This window comes from Mustelus asterias, chromosome 27, assembly GCF_964213995.1.
Source record: "Mustelus asterias chromosome 27, sMusAst1.hap1.1, whole genome shotgun sequence".
In the NCBI taxonomy this organism is placed as follows: Eukaryota; Metazoa; Chordata; class Chondrichthyes; order Carcharhiniformes; family Triakidae; genus Mustelus; species Mustelus asterias.
Genome location: NC_135827.1, coordinates 16,144,872 through 16,164,746, shown reverse-complemented (window position 1 = coordinate 16,164,746; position 19,875 = coordinate 16,144,872). Strand labels below are relative to the sequence as shown.

At 46.7% G+C, this 19,875-nt stretch overlaps 1 protein-coding gene across 2 annotated transcripts in view; it reads right to left on the bottom strand.

Moving 5' to 3' along the window:
- ei24 (EI24 autophagy associated transmembrane protein) overlaps window positions 1-19,594 on the bottom strand; it is a 51,065-nt gene extending 31,471 nt beyond the window's left edge. For both annotated transcript variants that reach the window (XR_013495582.1, XM_078198855.1), the window contains exons 1-4: window positions 19,525-19,594; window positions 10,938-11,065; window positions 7,393-7,541; window positions 3,167-3,227 (exon numbers count right to left, since the gene is read on the bottom strand). Coding sequence is in view for 1 of the 2 variants with exons in the window: in XM_078198855.1 (XP_078054981.1) it covers window positions 3,167-3,227; window positions 7,393-7,541; window positions 10,938-10,979 (252 nt within the window). In the remaining variant the exon portion in view is untranslated. The remainder of the gene's footprint in view (window positions 1-3,166; window positions 3,228-7,392; window positions 7,542-10,937; window positions 11,066-19,524) is intronic.
- Window positions 19,595-19,875: the final 281 nt, after the last annotated feature.

Sequence of the window (19,875 nt, the reverse complement as noted above, 5' to 3'; positions counted from 1 at the left end):
TCAGAAGACAGAGCATGTATACACAAGGAGTCAGGGTGGGCAACCCGTAATGGCAGCCCGTAAGGGGGCAACCCGCAATGGATGCCCGTAACGGGGCAACCCGCAATGGATGCCCGTAACGGGGCAACCCGCAATGGATGCCCATAACGGGGCAACCCGCAATGGATGCCCATAACGGGGCAACCCGCAATGGATGCCCATAACGGGGCAACCCGCAATGGATGCCCATAACGGGGCAACCCGCAATGGATGCCCATAACGGGGCAACCCGCAATGGATGCCCATAACGGGGCAACCCGCAATGGATGCCCATAACGGGGCAACCCGCAATGGATGCCCATAACGGGGCAACCCGCAATGGATGCCCATAACGGGGCAACCCGCAATGGATGCCCATAACGGGGCAACCCGCAATGGATGCCCATAACGGGGCAACCCGCAATGGATGCCCATAACGGGGCAACCCGCAATGGATGCCCATAACGGGGCAACCCGCAATGGATGCCCATAACGGGGCAACCCGCAATGGATGCCCATAACGGGGCAACCCGCAATGGATGCCCATAACGGGGCAACCCGCAATGGATGCCCATAACGGGGCAACCCGCAATGGATGCCCATAACGGGGCAACCCGCAATGGATGCCCATAACGGGGCAACCCGCAATGGATGCCCATAACGGGGCAACCCGCAATGGATGCCCATAACGGGGCAACCCGCAATGGATGCCCATAACGGGGCAACCCGCAATGGATGCCCATAACGGGGCAACCCGCAATGGATGCCCATAACGGGGCAACCCGCAATGGATGCCCATAACGGGGCAACCCGCAATGGATGCCCATAACGGGGCAACCCGCAATGGATGCCCATAACGGGGCAACCCGCAATGGATGCCCATAACGGGGCAACCCGCAATGGATGCCCATAACGGGGCAACCCGCAATGGATGCCCATAACGGGGCAACCCGCAATGGATGCCCATAACGGGGCAACCCGCAATGGATGCCCATAACGGGGCAACCCGCAATGGATGCCCATAACGGGGCAACCCGCAATGGATGCCCATAACGGGGCAACCCGCAATGGATGCCCATAACGGGGCAACCCGCAATGGATGCCCATAACGGGGCAACCCGCAATGGATGCCCATAACGGGGCAACCCGCAATGGATGCCCATAACGGGGCAACCCGCAATGGATGCCCATAACGGGGCAACCCGCAATGGATGCCCATAACGGGGCAACCCGCAATGGATGCCCATAACGGGGCAACCCGCAAAGGATGCCCATAACGGGGCAACCCGCAAAGGATGCCCATAACGGGGCAACCCGCAAAGGATGCCCATAACGGGGCAACCCGCAATGGATGCCCATAACGGGGCAACCCGCAATGGATGCCCATAACGGGGCAACCCGCAATGGATGCCCATAACGGGGCAACCCGCAATGGATGCCCATAACGGGGCAACCCGCAATGGATGCCCATAACGGGGCAACCCGCAATGGATGCCCATAACGGGGCAACCCGCAATGGATGCCCATAACGGGGCAACCCGCAATGGATGCCCATAACGGGGCAACCCGCAATGGATGCCCATAACGGGGCAACCCGCAATGGATGCCCATAACGGGGCAACCCGCAATGGATGCCCATAACGGGGCAACCCGCAATGGATGCCCATAACGGGGCAACCCGCAATGGATGCCCATAACGGGGCAACCCGCAATGGATGCCCATAACGGGGCAACCCGCAATGGATGCCCATAACGGGGCAACCCGCAATGGATGCCCATAACGGGGCAACCCGCAATGGATGCCCATAACGGGGCAACCCGCAATGGATGCCCATAACGGGGCAACCCGCAATGGATGCCCATAACGGGGCAACCCGCAATGGATGCCCATAACGGGGCAACCCGCAATGGATGCCCATAACGGGGCAACCCGCAATGGATGCCCATAACGGGGCAACCCGCAATGGATGCCCATAACGGGGCAACCCGCAATGGATGCCCATAACGGGGCAACCCGCAATGGATGCCCATAACGGGGCAACCCGCAATGGATGCCCATAACGGGGCAACCCGCAATGGATGCCCATAACGGGGCAACCCGCAATGGATGCCCATAACGGGGCAACCCGCAATGGATGCCCATAACGGGGCAACCCGCAATGGATGCCCATAACGGGGCAACCCGCAATGGATGCCCATAACGGGGCAACCCGCAATGGATGCCCATAACGGGGCAACCCGCAATGGATGCCCATAACGGGGCAACCCGCAATGGATGCCCATAACGGGGCAACCCGCAAAGGATGCCCATAACGGGGCAACCCGCAATGGATGCCCATAACGGGGCAACCCGCAATGGATGCCCATAACGGGGCAACCCGCAATGGATGCCCATAACGGGGCAACCCGCAATGGATGCCCATAACGGGGCAACCCGCAATGGATGCCCATAACGGGGCAACCCGCAATGGATGCCCATAACGGGGCAACCCGCAATGGATGCCCATAACGGGGCAACCCGCAATGGATGCCCATAACGGGGCAACCCGCAATGGATGCCCATAACGGGGCAACCCGCAATGGATGCCCATAACGGGGCAACCCGCAATGGATGCCCATAACGGGGCAACCCGCAATGGATGCCCATAACGGGGCAACCCGCAATGGATGCCCATAACGGGGCAACCCGCAATGGATGCCCATAACGGGGCAACCCGCAATCACATTCATTATAGTTAAATTGTATTATTAAATAAAGTTTGTTTTGATAAGTGTGTCTAGTTTTCTAGTGAGTCACTAATATCAAGTGAAACTCCTTATTCTCACACTAATGCCAAAATGGAAAACCTGTTGTGGTCCAGTCAGGCTTCATAACATACTTTGGGGTCTCTGATCCGTACCTTAACAAAACTGAGGCAGAGAGCGAATACCCCTTCTTTTATCATTACATAAATGTACCCAATTTCTTACCATTTATAATAAAGAGGTTGCTCAGCTATGTTAAAATTAACTAGCTAGACTTGTTGCTGGATATATAACAGGTCCTTGTGGCTCAATCAACTGTGGTTTAGGTAAAAATAAAGTTAACCAACAACATTCTGGAAGCACCATCCTTTAGGATAACCTGAAAGTAATACAATGACCTTACCCAGAATATTCCTCCATTCCAGGCACAACACTGCACGATCCGGTGTGCTATTCGAGGCTCACTGAAAAACAGTAGCAGATATCTTTAGTCAGATAGAACAAGCTGGTCTTTAGCCTTACAGGCAGATGCATGCAAACATTGCTTGCATGCCTGCACGTTGCAGACACGCGCACATTGTGGTTGCACTCGCATTGCACCCAGTGTTTACCATATGCAAATCATAAAAGTTTCAGTAGCGGAGACCATTCAGGCTCACATGACTGTACCAATTTCCTGAATGGAACTGTGTTGGAGCACTGCACTTCCATGCTCATTCCTTGTTCCTCCTGAATGTTCCTTCAATATTTCAAAACCAAATTCTACGCTTGACTCAGTGGTAAAGCATTCTGAATATTCACATCTTATATAAAGATTTTGGCTGGAATTCTCCGGCCTTTCACGCCAGAGGGATTCTCTGGTCCCGCCGTCAGCGCACCCCTGCCCGCGGGTTTCCCGCTAGTGTGGGGCGACGTCAAGCTGAACCAGAGAATCCACCGCTAGCAAACAACGTGCCGCCTCCCGTCGGTGGGGAAACACACGGCTGGGAGGTTGGAGAATCTCATCTCACCTCTCCGTTGATCCCTTTGGTACTAATCTCGAAAAATGTACAGATTAAGTAGATTGGCCATGCTAAATTTCCCCTTAGTGTCCAAACATGGGTAGGTTAGGTGGATTAGCCATGGTAAATGCGCAGGGTTATGGGGGATAGAGTGGAGGGGAGGGTCTGGGTGGGATGCTCTTTCGGAGAGTTGGTGCAGATTCCTTGCGTGAATGGTCTCTTTTTTGCACTGCAGAGATTCTATAGTTATGCCTCATTTTTACAACCTAGAGTCGTCAATTGAATTCCCACTCCCACTGCATACCCTTCCATCTTACTACCTTGTGACTCCATAACTTAACCTGGAGTCCTAGGAACCCCTGGCAGGATTAGAAAAAGTTAAGTCACTGACCATTGCCATTCTAGGTGAGAGAATCGAGAATACATTTGTACAAAGCAACACACTCCTCCTCCGACAGTGTATACAGCTGTCAATTCATGAATTTAACTCATTCACACTGGATTCCAATCTATCTATCTATCTATCTATCATAATGCAGACTTTAATCCATGTAAGGATTGCAGGCAGGAATTTAACTCAAACTGATGTGCTAAAATTAATGAACGTAGGAAATTAAGTCCTTCTATATTGATAATATAACAAAAAGCAGCAGAATTTGATGAAGGAGCCTCCCACTGTCAATCTGTTGATCTTTGCTGCACTCCTGCTCTCTTCATTCCAGGTTTCTCTCATTCTGGGTTGCTTATTCTTTCAAATTTTCATTCCTGCTTCATCACAATGTCTGAGGCTCACTGTTGAAAGGATGCAGCCTCCGTTCGATAATATCTGCTGGGTCAATGCAGCAGTGGTTTGTACAGGTTATGGTTTGTACTGGCTAGCTGCTCCTGTGACCCCCAGCAATTATTGGATGAATATTGAAGGCTTTTCGCTGGTTAAGCAGAGCAGTGGGGATAGCTGGAGATTCTGCTGCAGTCCAATCCTTCTTCACACCATAGTGGGACAAAGCAATAAATATCTTGCGTATCAAACCAACAGGCAAACTGAAGACTGCTGCACCTATTCCTGTTGAGCGTCTTTGACTTGATTTGATTTATTATTGTCACATGTATTAACATACAGTGAAAAGTATTGTTTCTCGCACGCTATACAGACAAAACATACCGCTCATAGAGAAGGAAAGGGGAGAGTGCAGAATGCAGTGTTACAGTCATAGCTAAGGTGTAGAGAAAGATCAACTGAATGCAAGGTAGGTCCATTTAAAAGTCTGACAGCAGCAGGGAAGAAGCTGTTTTTGAGTCGGTTGGTACGTGACCTCAGAACTTTGTATCTTTTTCCCGACGGAAGAAGGTGGAAGAGAAAATGTCCGGGGTGCGTGGAGTCCTTAATTATGCTGGCTGCTTTGCCGAGGCAGCCGGAAGTGTAGACAGAGTCAATGGATGGGAGGCTGGTTTGCGTGATGGATTGGGCTACATTCACGACCTTTTGTAGTTCCTTGCGGTCTTGGGCAGTGCAGGAGCCATACCAGGATGTGATACAATCAGAAAGAATGCTTTCTATGGTGCATCTGTAAAAGTTGGTGAGTCTCGTAGCTGACATGCCAAATTTCCTCAGTCTTCTGAGAAAGTGGAGGCGTTGGTGGGCTTTCTTAACTATAGTGTCGGCATGGGGGGGGGGGGGGGGGGGGGGGTGGGCGGTGGCTGCCCTCTATCTGTGATATTGTAGCCACATAGACATCAGTGCTGTAGTCAGTCATTGTCCTACCCTTGAAGACCAAGCACCGATAGGCCGCTCTCACTGTATCCATTTTCCACATTGCTAATCCTAGATTCCCGCTTTTTTGAGATTTTATCATCCTTGGACAAAGTGCAATTTTGAAGTTGTCTACAACGGCAACATTTGCATTTCGGAGTGTTCAGCTCCAAACTGTCTCTGAATCAAAGTGCAGAGAGACCCCATCTTCTGAACTGACTTTGCATCGGTTTCAGGTCAGACCCCAATTCTGGATTGAGGCTGTATTTAAACTGCAATTGTGGAGTGGGTTCAAAGCGCCCTTTCTATTTAACAGCTTCAATTCTTTGTTTCCATTTTATACTTGATTCCGCAAACTTTTTAATAATTATATATCATCAATTTTTACTCAGTCAAATATTTGGCAACTTTCCTGGATTGCTTTATATTATGAGACTTATGATGGGATTTATCACCTATACAGGAAGATGGTCTGTACTCTCTCTCATGTCACCTTTTCTAATATGCCTTTAGAAGGTAAGTTACAGCAATAATTACCACTTTTCTCATTTCAATAATTTTATACTTACAATTTTTTTTACTGATATACTTGAATAAACTTTAAGTATTTGGGAAAAGTGACAAGAGCAGTGAACGAGACACTAGGAGGAGCAATACATCTCACCTATAATTTTAGCAAAAGCATCAGTGCGAATATGTAGGACATGCCCCTGTCAACATCAATGGGGTGAAGTGGAAATGGTCAAGAGCTTCAAGTTTCTAGGTGTCCAGATCACCAACAACCTGTCCTGGTCCCTCCATGCCGACGCTATAGTTAAGAAAGCCCACCAACGCCTCTACGTTCTCAGGAAGTTAAGGAAATTTGGCATGTCCGCTACGATTCACACCAACTTTTACAGATGCACCATAGAAAGCATTCTTTCTGGTTGTATAACAGTTTGGTATGGCTCCTGCTCTGTCCAAGACCGCAAAAAACTACAAAGGGTCATGAATGAAGCCTAGTCCATCACGCAAACCAGCCTCCCATCCATTGACTCTGTCTACACTTCCCGCTATCACAGAAAAACAGCCAACATAATCAAGGACCCCACACACCCCGGACATACTCTCTTCTATTGGGAAAAAGATACAAAAGTCTGAGGACATATATCAACTGATTAAGAACAGCTTTTTCCCTGCTACCATCAGACTTTTGAATGGACCTACCTCGTGTTCAATTGATCTTTCTCTGCACCCTAGCTATGACTGTAACACTACATTCTGCACTCTCTCCTTTCCTTCTCTATGAATGGTGTGCTTTGTCTGCATAACGCGCAAGAAACAATACTTTTCACTGCATACGAATACATGTGACAAAAATAAATCAAATTAAATCAAAATGAGGCTCCTTGTTGATTTTCTTCTTTGAATTAGTGGAAGAATTTCACTCCAATGAACGAAGATCACATTCTCTTCTGCTCCCCAATGTGAGCATTTCCTGCTTAATACTCGAGCCAAATCATTCATAAAAATGTGCTAAATCTTCCTACCATGCTGAGGTTTCCATCTGGGCTTTTTTGAGAAGTACTCATTATAATCAGGCCCTGCAGTTACGCTGAGTGTTCCAAATGCGTACAGACTTAAAATGTGCTTCATGTTTGTTTTAGAGGAGACATTTTCTTGTTAAAAGTACAAGTGCCTCTGGTAAAAAAGCAGCCAGGAATTTCAGGCAAATGCATCAAGTATAATTTCAGAGCCCTTTAATAAATACTGAAGTCAAGCTTTCAGTCCTTATTGCATCTGTCCAATGCTTGTGACAAAACTAAACTTAGTGTCACCATGGCAAACATTACCACTCAAATCTGCAAGCTTCTTGCTCACTCTCGCTGCTGTACTCACTTTTCCTCTTTCTTGTCCTCAGTCTGGGCCCTCCGGTGCGCCAGTACACTACGCTGCTCCTTCTTCCTCCTCTGTTCTTCCCGCTTCTGGTGAATCCGCTCATCGAGTTTGGAGATAGTCCGTATTCCAAAGACAGAGTCTTTTATCCCCTGAAATAAAAATAGGTGGACTTCTTGAGCTCTGCAGTTTTTCTAACTGCTCTGACTGTCAACGAAATAATCAGTTAGCTTACCCCCACAACCCCGATGCTAAATGTGGTGTTTTCGCTGTGACATTGTGACTCCCCAGGACGAAAGCTGAAGAGTCGTGAATGGTGCCAAGCATGGTGCAATCATCAGTAAACATTCCCCACTTCTGACCTTATTCATTGATGAAACAGCTGAAGATGCTTGGGCCTAGGAGACTAACATGACGAACTCCTGCAGTGATGTCCCGCAGCTGAGATGACTGACCTCCAACAACCATAAGCATCTTCTTTTGTGCCAGGTATGACTTCACCCAGTGAAGAGTACACCTCTGATTCTCATTCACTCCAATTTTGCTGGGGCTCCTTGATGCTACATTTGGTCAAATATGGCCTTGACGTCAAGGACAGTCACTTTCACCTCACCACTGGAGTTCAGCTCTTTTGTCCATGTTTGAACCAAGGCTATACTGAGTTCAGGAGCTGAATGGCCTTGGCGGAACCCAAACTGAGTGTAAGTAGCTGCTAAGCAAGTGCCACCGTTGATGACTTCTTCAGTCACTTTCCCTGATGATCAAGACTAGACTGATAGGGTGGTAATTGGCCATATTGGGTTTGTCATGCTCTTTGTGTACAGAACATAGCTGGGAAATTTTCCACATTGCTGGTTCTTTGCCAGTGTTGTAGCTGTACTGGAACAGCTTGGCTGAGGGTGCAGCACCTGAAGTGCTCAACCTGCAAGGCTACAGACCAGGTGCTGGAAAGTGAGTTGGAAATGAATGGCTTATTTATTTTGTTCTCTCCGTTTTGGCCAGCACAGACATGATGGCTGGATGCCCTCTTTCTGTGATTTAACTTTTCTGTTCCTATGCAAACACAGAGGACACAATCATTAGGATAGCATCTCCAGCGTCTTTTGTGAAACAGCCTTTGCCCACTCAAACATTCTGGCCCACTTGAAATTCAAAATAATGGAAATTTAATGGAAATTCAGGTTAAAGCTTCTCAATAGGGTTTCATGGGGCCCACAACAGACCATGGCATGGTAATCAGGAATGTCCCATTTTTGATCCCTGTTTTAGTTAATTGAATCTGTGAGCCAGGGACAATCCTAGTAGGGGAATTAAGACTGGCAGGTGTCTCCTGTTGGATGATGTCAGGGTCAAATATAATGGCTCACAAATGGGAAAACACAAACTATCACTGATCTGTCTGAGCAGAATGGCTGCTCATCACCTTCCCTCGGGTCCACAGGTTGTGGGATCAAGTCCCATTCCAGGGACTTGAGATCAGGCTTCAGGGCACTACTTAGAGAGTGTTATTTCTCATCCAGTGTTAACTAAAACTTTCCCTGTATGCCTATTCAGATAGTTGTTAAAGATGCCATGACACTATGCAGAGCACGGGGTATTCTCTGGTGTTTTGGCCAATATCCTTCCTTTAAGCAATGTAACCAAAAACCAGCTCAGCTGGTTTCCTCTCTCTAAATTGTCAGACCATTTGTGCAACATCCAGTACTGGATGAACAAAAATTAGGAAAACTGAAGCCACTGTCTTTGATCCCGGCATGAACTCTGTTTCCGAGCTACAAACTCCATCTCAGTCCCTGGAAATAGCGAGGCTAGACCAGTCTCTATCTGAAACCTTTTTGTCTTACCTGACTCTGAGATAAGCTTCTGACATCATTTTCACACCGAGACCGCCTATTTCCATCTCCCTATCATTGCCAATTTACCCGCCTCATCTTATCTGCAGGTGAAATCCTCATCCACGTCTTTGTTACCTCTAGAATCGCCCAATCCAATGCATTCTGGCTGGGTTCCAAGGCATGCCTGCCTACCTTCAGTTAACTGTGATCAAATAAAATTCTCCTGCCCATATTACTCACACCAAGTCCTGTTTGTGTATCACCCCTGTGCTTGCTGACCTGCACACTGTCTCCTGCTGGTTAAGCAATACCTTGATTTTAAAAGTCTCATCCTGGTTTTCAAATCCCTCCATGGTTTGGTCTCTCCCAATCTCTGAAAAGTCCTCCAGTCTTACAGCCACCTGAGAACTCTGCACTCTTCTAAATCTGGATTTCTTGAACATCTCTGATTTTAAGTACTCCTGATGTGGAGATGCCGGCGTTGGACTGGGGTAAACACAGTAAGAGTTTTAACAACACCAGGTTAAAGTCCAACAGGTTTATTTGGTAGCAAATGCCATTAGCTTTTGGAGCGCTGCTCCTTCATCAGATGGAGTGGATATCCACTCCATCTGACGGAGGAGCAGCACTCCGAAAGGTAATGACGTTTGCTACCAAATAAACCTGTTGGACTTTAACCTGGTGTTGTTAAAACTCTTACTGTGTTTAAGCGCTCCACCATTGGTGGCCATGCCTACAGCTGCCTGGGCTCTAAGCTCCAGAAATCCCTCCCCCCAAACCTCTCTGCCTCGCTTTCCTCCTTTTAAAGCCTACCTCTTTGACCTAGCTTTTGGTCATCTGGCCTATATCTCTTTATGCGGCTTGTTGTCACACCTTGTTTTATAATGCTCCTGTGAAGTGCTTTGGGATCTTTATTACATTGAAGACATGATAGAAATAGAAGCTTTTGATTCTGTCCCAATTACTGTTTGTGGGATTGCACTGTGCATATATTGGCTGCCAAGTATGCCCATGTAACAGGGACTATATTTCAAAATAAGTGAAGTTTTTTTTCTGTCAGCCAGAGGATGCTGTGTCAATGTAACTCTTTTCTTTGTGAACTCGGAGGTTCCAAACACACCCCACTGTGAGACACCTCTTTCAAGTTCAGATGTCACTGCAAATTGAGCATGTTGGTGACATAGATAAGAAAATGGAGTGAACAGCAGACAGCCTTCAGTGAAATAGCGAGTTTCCCACCTCTCTGCAGAATCTACCGAGGGATATGAAGGTGAACAGGCTGCACAGGTCAGCCATTATCTCTGTGGAGGCAGGTTAGGCTTGATGGGCTGAACAACCTTCTTCTGTTGCTATGAATGATGAGTCTCAATTTCTCCTAAAGCCAGCCACCTGGGTAAGGTTCCAGCAAGTTGAGCACAGAGTCAGCACCTTCAGGAGAGATTGGGAAGAGAACTCTTGGGGTGGCGCAGAGAGCTCTGAGTGCAGGAAGACGGATCTTGTCACATTAAACTGAACAGACGGTGACATACAAATCTACATTAAAATTTATCAAACGTCATTTTCAAAACAGACTCACATTGCTCAACCCAAACATGAACCAGAGATTTGGAATTTCATCTTTCTGTATTTCATCTGCAAACAGCAGCTTTGGTGGTGTGAAATCTCTCAGACCCCATGTCTCAAAACAGTTTTAACAATATGAAGGGCACTCACCTTAGCTACATCCAGAAGGAACGTCCTAACGCTATCAGCCATAGCCAGAGCAGCATCAACTGTACAGCATAGCAACAGCAGCTTCACAGGAGCATCTCATTATAGGAGCTAACAGTCAGCTCAAACATCTGAGGAGAGGAGCAAATTCACCACATCAGTCACACTAACCACTTGAACTGGACTGGGTAAAATGGCAGAAAGATGGGAGATAGCATGAGTGAGAGGTGAGCGAGGGAAGGGGGAGGGGGAAGAGAAAGAGAGCGAGGGAGGGAAATGAGATGCAGGAGGGGAGAAAAGGGGTGCAGGAAGGGGAGAAGAAGTGCAGGGGGGGAAAGAGAGAGAGAGAGGAAGAGGGGGCGCAGGAGTGGAGACAAAGAGGAAGCAGGAGCGGGAGAGAGAGAGGGAGCAGGAGCGAGAGGGAGCAGGAGCGGGAGAGAGAGGGAGCAGGAGCGGGAGAGAGAGGGAGGCACAGTGGTTAGCACTGTTGCCTCACAGCACCAGGGACCCGGGTTTAATTCCGCCCTTGGGTGACTGTGTGGAGTTTACATATTCTCCCCGTGTCTGTGTGGGTTTCCTCCGGGTGCTCCGATTTCCTCCCACAGTCCAAAGATGTGCGGGTTAGGTTGATTGGCCATGCTAAATTGACCCTAGTGTCTCTGGATAATTATGTGGGGTTACGGGGATAGGGCCTGGGTGGGATTGTGGTCGGTGCAGACTCAATTGGCCGAATGGCCTCTTTCTGCACTGTAGGGATTCTATGAGAGAGGGAGAGAGTGCAAAAGAGAGAGTGCAAGAGAGCTTAAAAGAGAAACAAAACCAAACAAATTAACTCAACTGTCCTCTTGCCCGTGAACATTTTTAAAGCAAACACAGCACAGGAGTGAGGGGGATGGGGCAATCGTTTATTGAAAAGATTTGTTTCATGTCATCAAAACACAAAGGTTGCTTTCATAAAGCATGCCTTCAGTATTTTGCTTAGTAACCTCTTGTTGATCAGTCTCAGATTTCACTTCTCAAGTCCCCAAAAGCTCATAATTATACGATATGGTGGTAACATCACTATTCTCATTCATACATTGCAGGAGGCCTAAAAGGTGTGGATAAAGTGGAAAGAGGCAGAAACTGATGGGTTAAAACAAGATAGAAGGAAAGCCTTTTACAATACTCTTTAACAATAATCCTGGTGTGTATTAAACTGAGACATTGGTTAAAATTCCAGCATGGACGGACATTGACACTAGACCTTCAGCTGGAGATTGGTCCATTCCAATCGCGCAAATTCAAATCTGTTTTTTTTGTTTCAGAATAATTAAATTATCCAGGAGCACGAATTAAGTAATTTTGATAAAACCCAGGAGACTTTGTAAGTATGATTAAAATTTGAATTAATATTGAAATTAAACAGAGACTGCTGGTGGTGGTGGGAGCTCTCTCCTGAATGCTAAACATAGAGGGCAAGACTGAGTGCTGCAGTGACTTCACGCCTGGCAGTATAGCTGAAGGCTATTCATGGCCAAGGGGATTTCACAAAAAGAAATCTGTTTTCGTGCAGATTCCAGTATGCAATCAGTGCAGATGCTAAGGAGAGTTGCAATTATTTCACTAAATAGCTTCCTTTCACACTAACACAACAAAGTGGCTTTCATTTGGCATTGTGTCCAATACTTTGTTAAGGCCCCTCTTGTCCATCACCCTCAGCTCACTCAGACTTGAGATGGGTGAGATCCTAAATGAATATTTCTCATCAGTATTTACTGTTGAGAAAAGCATGGATGTTAGGGAACTTGGGGAATTAAATATTGATGCCTTGAGGAGTGTACATATTACAGAGAAGGAGGTGCTGGAAGTCTTAAAAGCACATCAAGGTAGATAAATCTGCAGGACCAGATGAGGTATATCCCAGGACGTTGTGGGAGGCTAGGGAGGAAATTGCGGCTCCCCTAGCCGAGATATTTGAATCATCGATAGTCACGGGTGAGGTGCCTGAAGATTGGAGAGTGGCAAATATTGTGCCCTTGTTTAAAAAGGGCTGCAGGGAAAAGCCTGGGAACTACAGGCCAGTTAGCCTCACATCTGTGGTGGGTAAATTGTTGGAAGGTATTTTGAGAGACAGGATCTACAGGCATTTAGAGATGCAACGGCTGATTAGGGACAGTCAGCATGGCTTTGTGAGTGGAAAATCATGTCTCACAAATTTGATTGAGTTTTTTGAAGAGGTGACCAAGAAGGTAGATGAGGACAGTGCAGTTGATGTTGTCTACATAGACTTTAGCAAGGCCTTTGACAAGGTACCGCATGGTAGGTTGTTGCATAAAGTTAAATCTCACGGGATCCAGGGTGAGGTATCTAAATGGATACAAAATTGGCTTCTTGACAGAAGAAGAGTTTTAGCAACACCAGGTTAAAGTCCAACAGGTTTATTTGGTAGCAAATACCATTAGCTTTCGGAGCGCTGCTCCTTCGTCAGATGGAGTGGAAATGTGCTCTCAAACAGGGCACAGAGGCACAAAATCAAGTTACAGAATACTGATTAGAATGCGAATCCCTACAGCCAGCCAGATCTTAAAGATACAGACAATGTGGATTTAAGATCTTTAAGATCTGGCTGGCTGTAGGGATTCGCATTCTAATCAGTATTCTGTAACTTGATTTTGTGCCTCTGTGCCCTGTTTGAGAGCACATTTCCACTCCATCTGACGAAGGAGCAGCGCTCCGAAAGCTAATGGTATTTGCTACCAAATAAACCTGTTGGACTTTAAGCTGGTGTTGTTAAAACTCTTACTGTGTTTACCCCAGTCCAATGCCGGCATCACCACTTCTTGATAGAAGCCAGAGGGTGGTTGTAGAGAGTTGTTTTTCAAACTGGAGGCCTGTGACCAGCGGTGTGCCTCAGGGATCGGTGCTGGGCCCACTGTTATTTGTCATTTATATTAATGATTTGGATGAGAATATAGGGGGCATGGTTAGTAAGTTTGCAGATGACACCAAGATTGGTGGCATGGTGGACAGTGAAGAAGGTTATCTCCAATTGCAGTGGGATCTTGATCAATTGGGCCAGTGGGCTGACGAATGGCAGATGGAGTTTAATTTAGACAAATGCGAGGCGACGCATTTTGGTAGATTGAACCAGGGCAGGACTTACTCAGTCAATGGTAGGGGAGAGTTACAGAACAAAGAGATCAAGGGGTACATGTTCATAGCTCCTTGAAAGTGGAGTCACAGGTGGACAGAGTGGTGAAGAAGGCATTCGGCATGCTTGGTTTCATCGGTCAGAACATTGAATACAGGAGTTGGGACGTCTTGTTGAAGTTGTACAAGACATTGGTAAGGCCACACTTAGAATACTGTGTGCAATTCTGGTCACCCTGTTATAGAAAGGATATTATTAAACTAGAAAGAGTGCAGAAAAGTTTTGCAAGGATGCTACCGGGACTTGATGGATTGAGTTATAAGGAGAGGCTGAATAGACTGGGACTTTTTTGTCTGGAGCGTAGGAGGCTGAGTGGTGACCTGATAGAGGTCTATAAAATAATGAGGGGCATAGACAAGGTAGATAGTCAATATCTTTTCCCAAAGGTAGGGGAGTCTAAAACTAGAGGGCATAGGTTTAAGGTGAGAGGGGAGAGATACAAAAGTGTCCAGAGGGGCAACGTTTTTCACACAGAGGGTGGTGAGTGTCTGGAACAAGCTGCCAGAGGTAGTAGTAGAGGCAGGTACAATTTTATCTTTTAAAAAGCATTTAGATAGTTACATGGGTTCGATGGGTATAGAGGGATATGGGCCAAATGCGGGCAATTGGGATTAGCTTTGGGGTTTAAAAAAAAATAAGGGCGGCATAGACAGGCCGAAGGGCCTGTTTCCATGCTGTAAACCTCAATGACTTCTCAACTCACCTACACTCACAAATAAACATTATTGTCTAATATTGTTGTATTACCACTTATGTGCACAGATTCTGGGACAAAGGTGCAACATATTCAAAGCACTAATTGATTCATCTCTCTCTCTCTGCAGGTTACATTCATTTCTCAATAGTTAGAGCTGCAGCAGTAATTTTCAAGGATAGGATACAGGGTGAGCAGGACTTTATAATGGCACTTTTAACAGCCCAAGATACAAGTCCGACTCTGTAACCCTTCCCAATGGAGCTGTGCGTATGAGGGGGTTTTGGATTGAGGGGGGGAGGGGGGTACTCCTTTAAGTCACCTTTGTTGACATGGGTGTATTTGGTGATGTGGGTGTGATGATGTGTCACCTTTGAGGTAAGAGTGTTGGGAGGTCAGTTTAGCTCAGTTGGCTGGACGGCTGGTTAGTGATGTGAGTGACACTAACAGCCCAGGTTCACTTTCCATACCGGCTGAGGCTTTTCAGCCCCGCCTTCTCAACCGTGTCCCTCGCCTGAGGTGTGGTGATCCTTAGGTTAAATCACCACCAGTCATCTCTCCCCCTCAAAGGAGCCTACGGTCATCTGGCACCTTACCTGTTGGTGTGATGCATCACCTTTCAGAATGAATCACATCAGGCAGTGAGCCAGTGCTGGCAAAGCCTTAGCTGGTCTTGTGACACCCCTTTAAATTGGGGAATGTTTTATGTGATGGTTAAACTATGTCTGTCGGATTGCACAGATATATATGCATGCGAGTTATAGCAGATAAAGACAGATAATAACATTGTTGTATAAATTAATGCAATCTTCGGATTGTGTAATTCTATGTTTCTTAGGAGCTTCAGTATCTAAACTAAATAACTTTTTGTGCCAGCAAGCTGAACTTCTGAAACAGACTTAGTTTGACACAAACTACATGATGCCAAGGTATTGGCGTAAAGCAGGTACTCGTCAAGGGCAAATCTGCAGTGCATCCTAACTTAGAATTCCCTGATGCATTTCTCCTCCTCAGGTCCATTTCAAGCACCCGCTTTAGTCTCTATAGAGAATTCTGTATTCTCTATGGTTACTAATTTTGTTTCATCCAGCAAGGAAGCAGCAACTGTTGGTGAAAATATAGACAATGGCACAATCCACATGCAGACACTTTTGTGATGCAGCAGTGCTCACATCAGCAGGAAACAATATACCTGGTCAGCTCCACTAATCCATTCAGTTTGAGGGCTCAATCTGGATTGTGGTGACAGGGCTTTAAATTATGTGAGCTTCAAGGCTTTTGTATGTGAACCGATTTTTTATTAAGAGGCATCCTGTTTGAGAGGAAAAGATCAAAGATAGTACACATCTTGATGGCAAATGTGACGCCACTGTTTAAAAAAGGTAGACAAAAGGCAGGTAACTAAAGGCTGATTATCTTAACTTCTGTAGTAGGGAAAATGCTTGAATCTACCATCAAGGAAGAAATAGCGAGACATCTGGATATAAACTGTCCCATTGAAAAACCGCAGCATGGGTTCATGATGGGCAGGTCACGTTGGACTAATTTGGTGGAATTCGTTTGAGAACATTGCATGCGCAGTGGACAATGGGGAACATGTGGATGTGGTGTATCTGGATTTCCAGAAGGCAAGGTGACAAGATGCCGTACCAAAGGCTGCTGCATAAGATAAAGGTACATGGTGTTACAGGTAATGTAATAGCATTGATAGAGGATTGGTTAGCTAACAGAAAGCAAAGAGTGGGGGTAAATGGGTGTCTTTCTGGTTGGCGATCAGTAACTAGTGGTGTGCCTCAGGGATCAGTGTTGGGACCGCAATTGTTTACGATTTACATAGATGATTTGGAGTTTGATGATTTGGGGACCAAATGTAGTGTGTCAAAATTCACAGATGACACTAAGGTGAGTGGCAGAGCAAAGTGTGCAGAGGACGCTGAAAGTCTGCAAAGGATATAGATAGTCTAAGTGAGTGGGCGAGGGTCTGGCAGAAAGAGTAAAATGTTGGTAAATGTGAGGTCATCCATTTTGGTAGGAATAACAGCAAAATGGACTATTATTTAAATGTAAAAAATTGCAGCATGCTGCTGTGCAGAGGGACCTGGGTGTCCTTGTGCATGAATCACAAAAAGTTGGTTTGCAGATGCAGCAGGTAATTAAGAAGGCAAATTGAATTTTGTCCTTCATTGCTCGAGGGATGGAGTTTAAAAATAGCGAGGTTATGTTGCAGCTTTATAAGGTGCTGGTGAGGCCACACCTGGAATACTGTGTACGGTTTTGGTTTCCTTACTTGAGAAAGGATATATTGGCACTGGAGGAGGTGCAGAGGATATTCACTAGGTTGATTTCGGAGTTGAGAGGGTTAGCTTATGAGGAAGGACTGAGTAGACTGGGGCTATACTCATTGGAATTCAGAAAAATGAGGGGAGATCTTATAGAAACATATAAAATTATGAAGGGAATAGATAAGATAGAAGCAGGGAAGTGGTTTCCACTGGCAGGTGAAACTTGAACTAGGAGGCATGGACTGAGTTGAGGAGGAACTTGAACTAGGAGGGCTGTTGAGGAGGAATTTCTTCACCCAAAGGGTTGTGAATCTGTGGAATTCCCTGCCCAGAGAAGCAGTTGAGGCTATCTCACTGAACGTTTTTAAGGCAAGGATAGATAAATTTTTGAACAGTAAAGGAATTAAGGGCTATGGTGAGTGGGTGGGTAAGTGGAGCTCAGTCCACGAAAAGATCAGCCATGATCTTATTGAATGGCGGAGCAGGCTCGAGGGGCCAGATGGCCTACTCCTGCTCCTAGTTCTTATGTCACTGGGTACAACACAGCGCTGGTTTCTATTTCACCAGCAAAGAGCTACAGTGGCATATTGGGGTCAAATAGTGCTATAAATCTGCAGAGTGATATACATGGTTCTGAAATAATGTCATTGTGTAAAAGGGTTTATTAACAGACATAGAGCAACTTGCGTGGGCGATTAGATTTCTTTGTATGGTGTTGTGTTTTAGTGGGATCTTTATTTTTGGATGGAGCTGTTTTGAAAACACCTTTCTGATGAGTCATCAGTTACATATATTTGCTGTTAAATATCGCATGCGCCGTGGCAGCTTAAAAAACCGTGTATATTTCATTTGTCACTTCTCGTTTTCTCCCTCAGTTTCTGAAAACACTCACAAGTTTATGTTAGCAGTATGGCATTCATCCGTTCCAGAATCTACTAGCACTTTACTCGCAAGAGCAACTTTTATTCATGTGTAACTCCAGACAGTGATTACTGTAAGAGGAATTGACTGTTTGGGGGAGTAGGGAAGAGACTCCTACTGCTACTCTACACCCTACACTTAGTTTCCAGCTGAGCCATTGCCTAGCAATTACTCCAATAAAAAAGGGGTTCACGGACAAATGCCTTGAAGCTTGTGTAATTTTAAACCCTGGCACTACAATCCAGATTTAGCACTCAAACCGGCTGCATTAATGGAGCTGCCCAGGTGTATTGTTTCCTGGTGGTGTGAGCAATGCTGCATCACAAAGGCGTTTGGACATGGATTATGCCATTGTCTATACTTCCATCAACAGATGCTGCTTCCTTGCTGGCATGAAACAAAATTTGTAACCGGCAAGCTTAGGGAATAAGGCAGGTGCTTGGGGGAGAAGTGGTGGACATGGGGAGGTGAAATGAGTCAGGGAATTCTAAGTTAGGATACACTGCTGACATCAGCTCAAGATTTACCCTTGAGGAGTGCCTGCTTTACGCCAATACAATCACATAATTTGACACAAACTGTCTAAACTAAGTCTGAAGCTCCTAAGAAACACTTTAGGAACATTTAAGCGGTTATTGGATAGGCACATGGAGCACACCAGGATGATAGAGAGTGGGATAGCTTGATCTTGGTTTCAGATAAAGCTCGGCACAACATCGTGGGCCGAAGGGCCTGTTCTGTGCTGTACTGTTCTATGTTCTAAACACGGAATTACCTAATCCGAAACTTGTATTAACTTATACGACAATGTTAAACTGTCTTTATCTGCTATGACTTGCATGCACATTGCTATCACCATAATCCAGCAGAAAGACTTATTCTGTTACAAACATTAAGATACCACATAAAACTTACAATTCCCAAACTTAATGGGGTGTCACAGCAACAAGGAGGCTGTGCCAACACTGGTGTGGTCAATTCTTGAAGGGTGACAGACACCATCATACCCACAACACCAAATACACCAGTGTCCACAAAGATGCCTTAAAGCAGCAGCCCCTCTTAGTATTTTGCCAATTTTGTTTCCACAATTCTGATTGAAACAGATCAATATGCTTTTTGCAGGTTGATAAAAATAACTCTCCATCGCAACCCACTGACAATGGGATTCCTGTGTGTGCCCCCCTCCCCATCCAGACAATGCCCTTTAACAAGGCAGGGCCTCTCTCTCCTACCCCCCCCCCCCCCCCCATTAACTCACAGGGTCTCTGTTTCACTGGGTTCTGTCTCCCGGGAGCAGGGAGATGCTCTCCCTGCCAACCCCCTCACAGCATCAGGACAATGCCCCCGGCACTGCCGCTATCCAAGCCCCATCCCCCACCCAAGCAAACAAACAAACAAGCCGGTATTCTGCCATTTCCTCAAGTGCTATCTCCCCCTTGCCGGTTGCCCGGATTCCCTTCCTCTCTGCGCCGCCCCCCCCCGCGGAACAATACTCACCCGTCGCCTCAAGAGACCGACGCCCGCCACAGCCCAGGCCCAGTCGCAGCTACTGCCTGTGCGCATGTACTGCCCGCCGGGTGATGGGGAATGTAGTTTCTCTAGGCTCCGACGGGAACTACAACTCCCGGCAGGCACCGCGCTGGGAACATCAGCACCCGGCAGGCACAGCGCTGCGGACTACAACTCCCGGCAGGCATCGCGCTGGGAACTTCGGCACCTGGCAGGCACCGCGCTGTGAACTACAACTCCCGGCAGGCACCGCGCTGTGGACTACAACTCCCGGCAGGCACCGCGCTATGGACTACAACTCCCGGCAGGCACCGCGCTGCGAACTCCAACTCCCGGCAG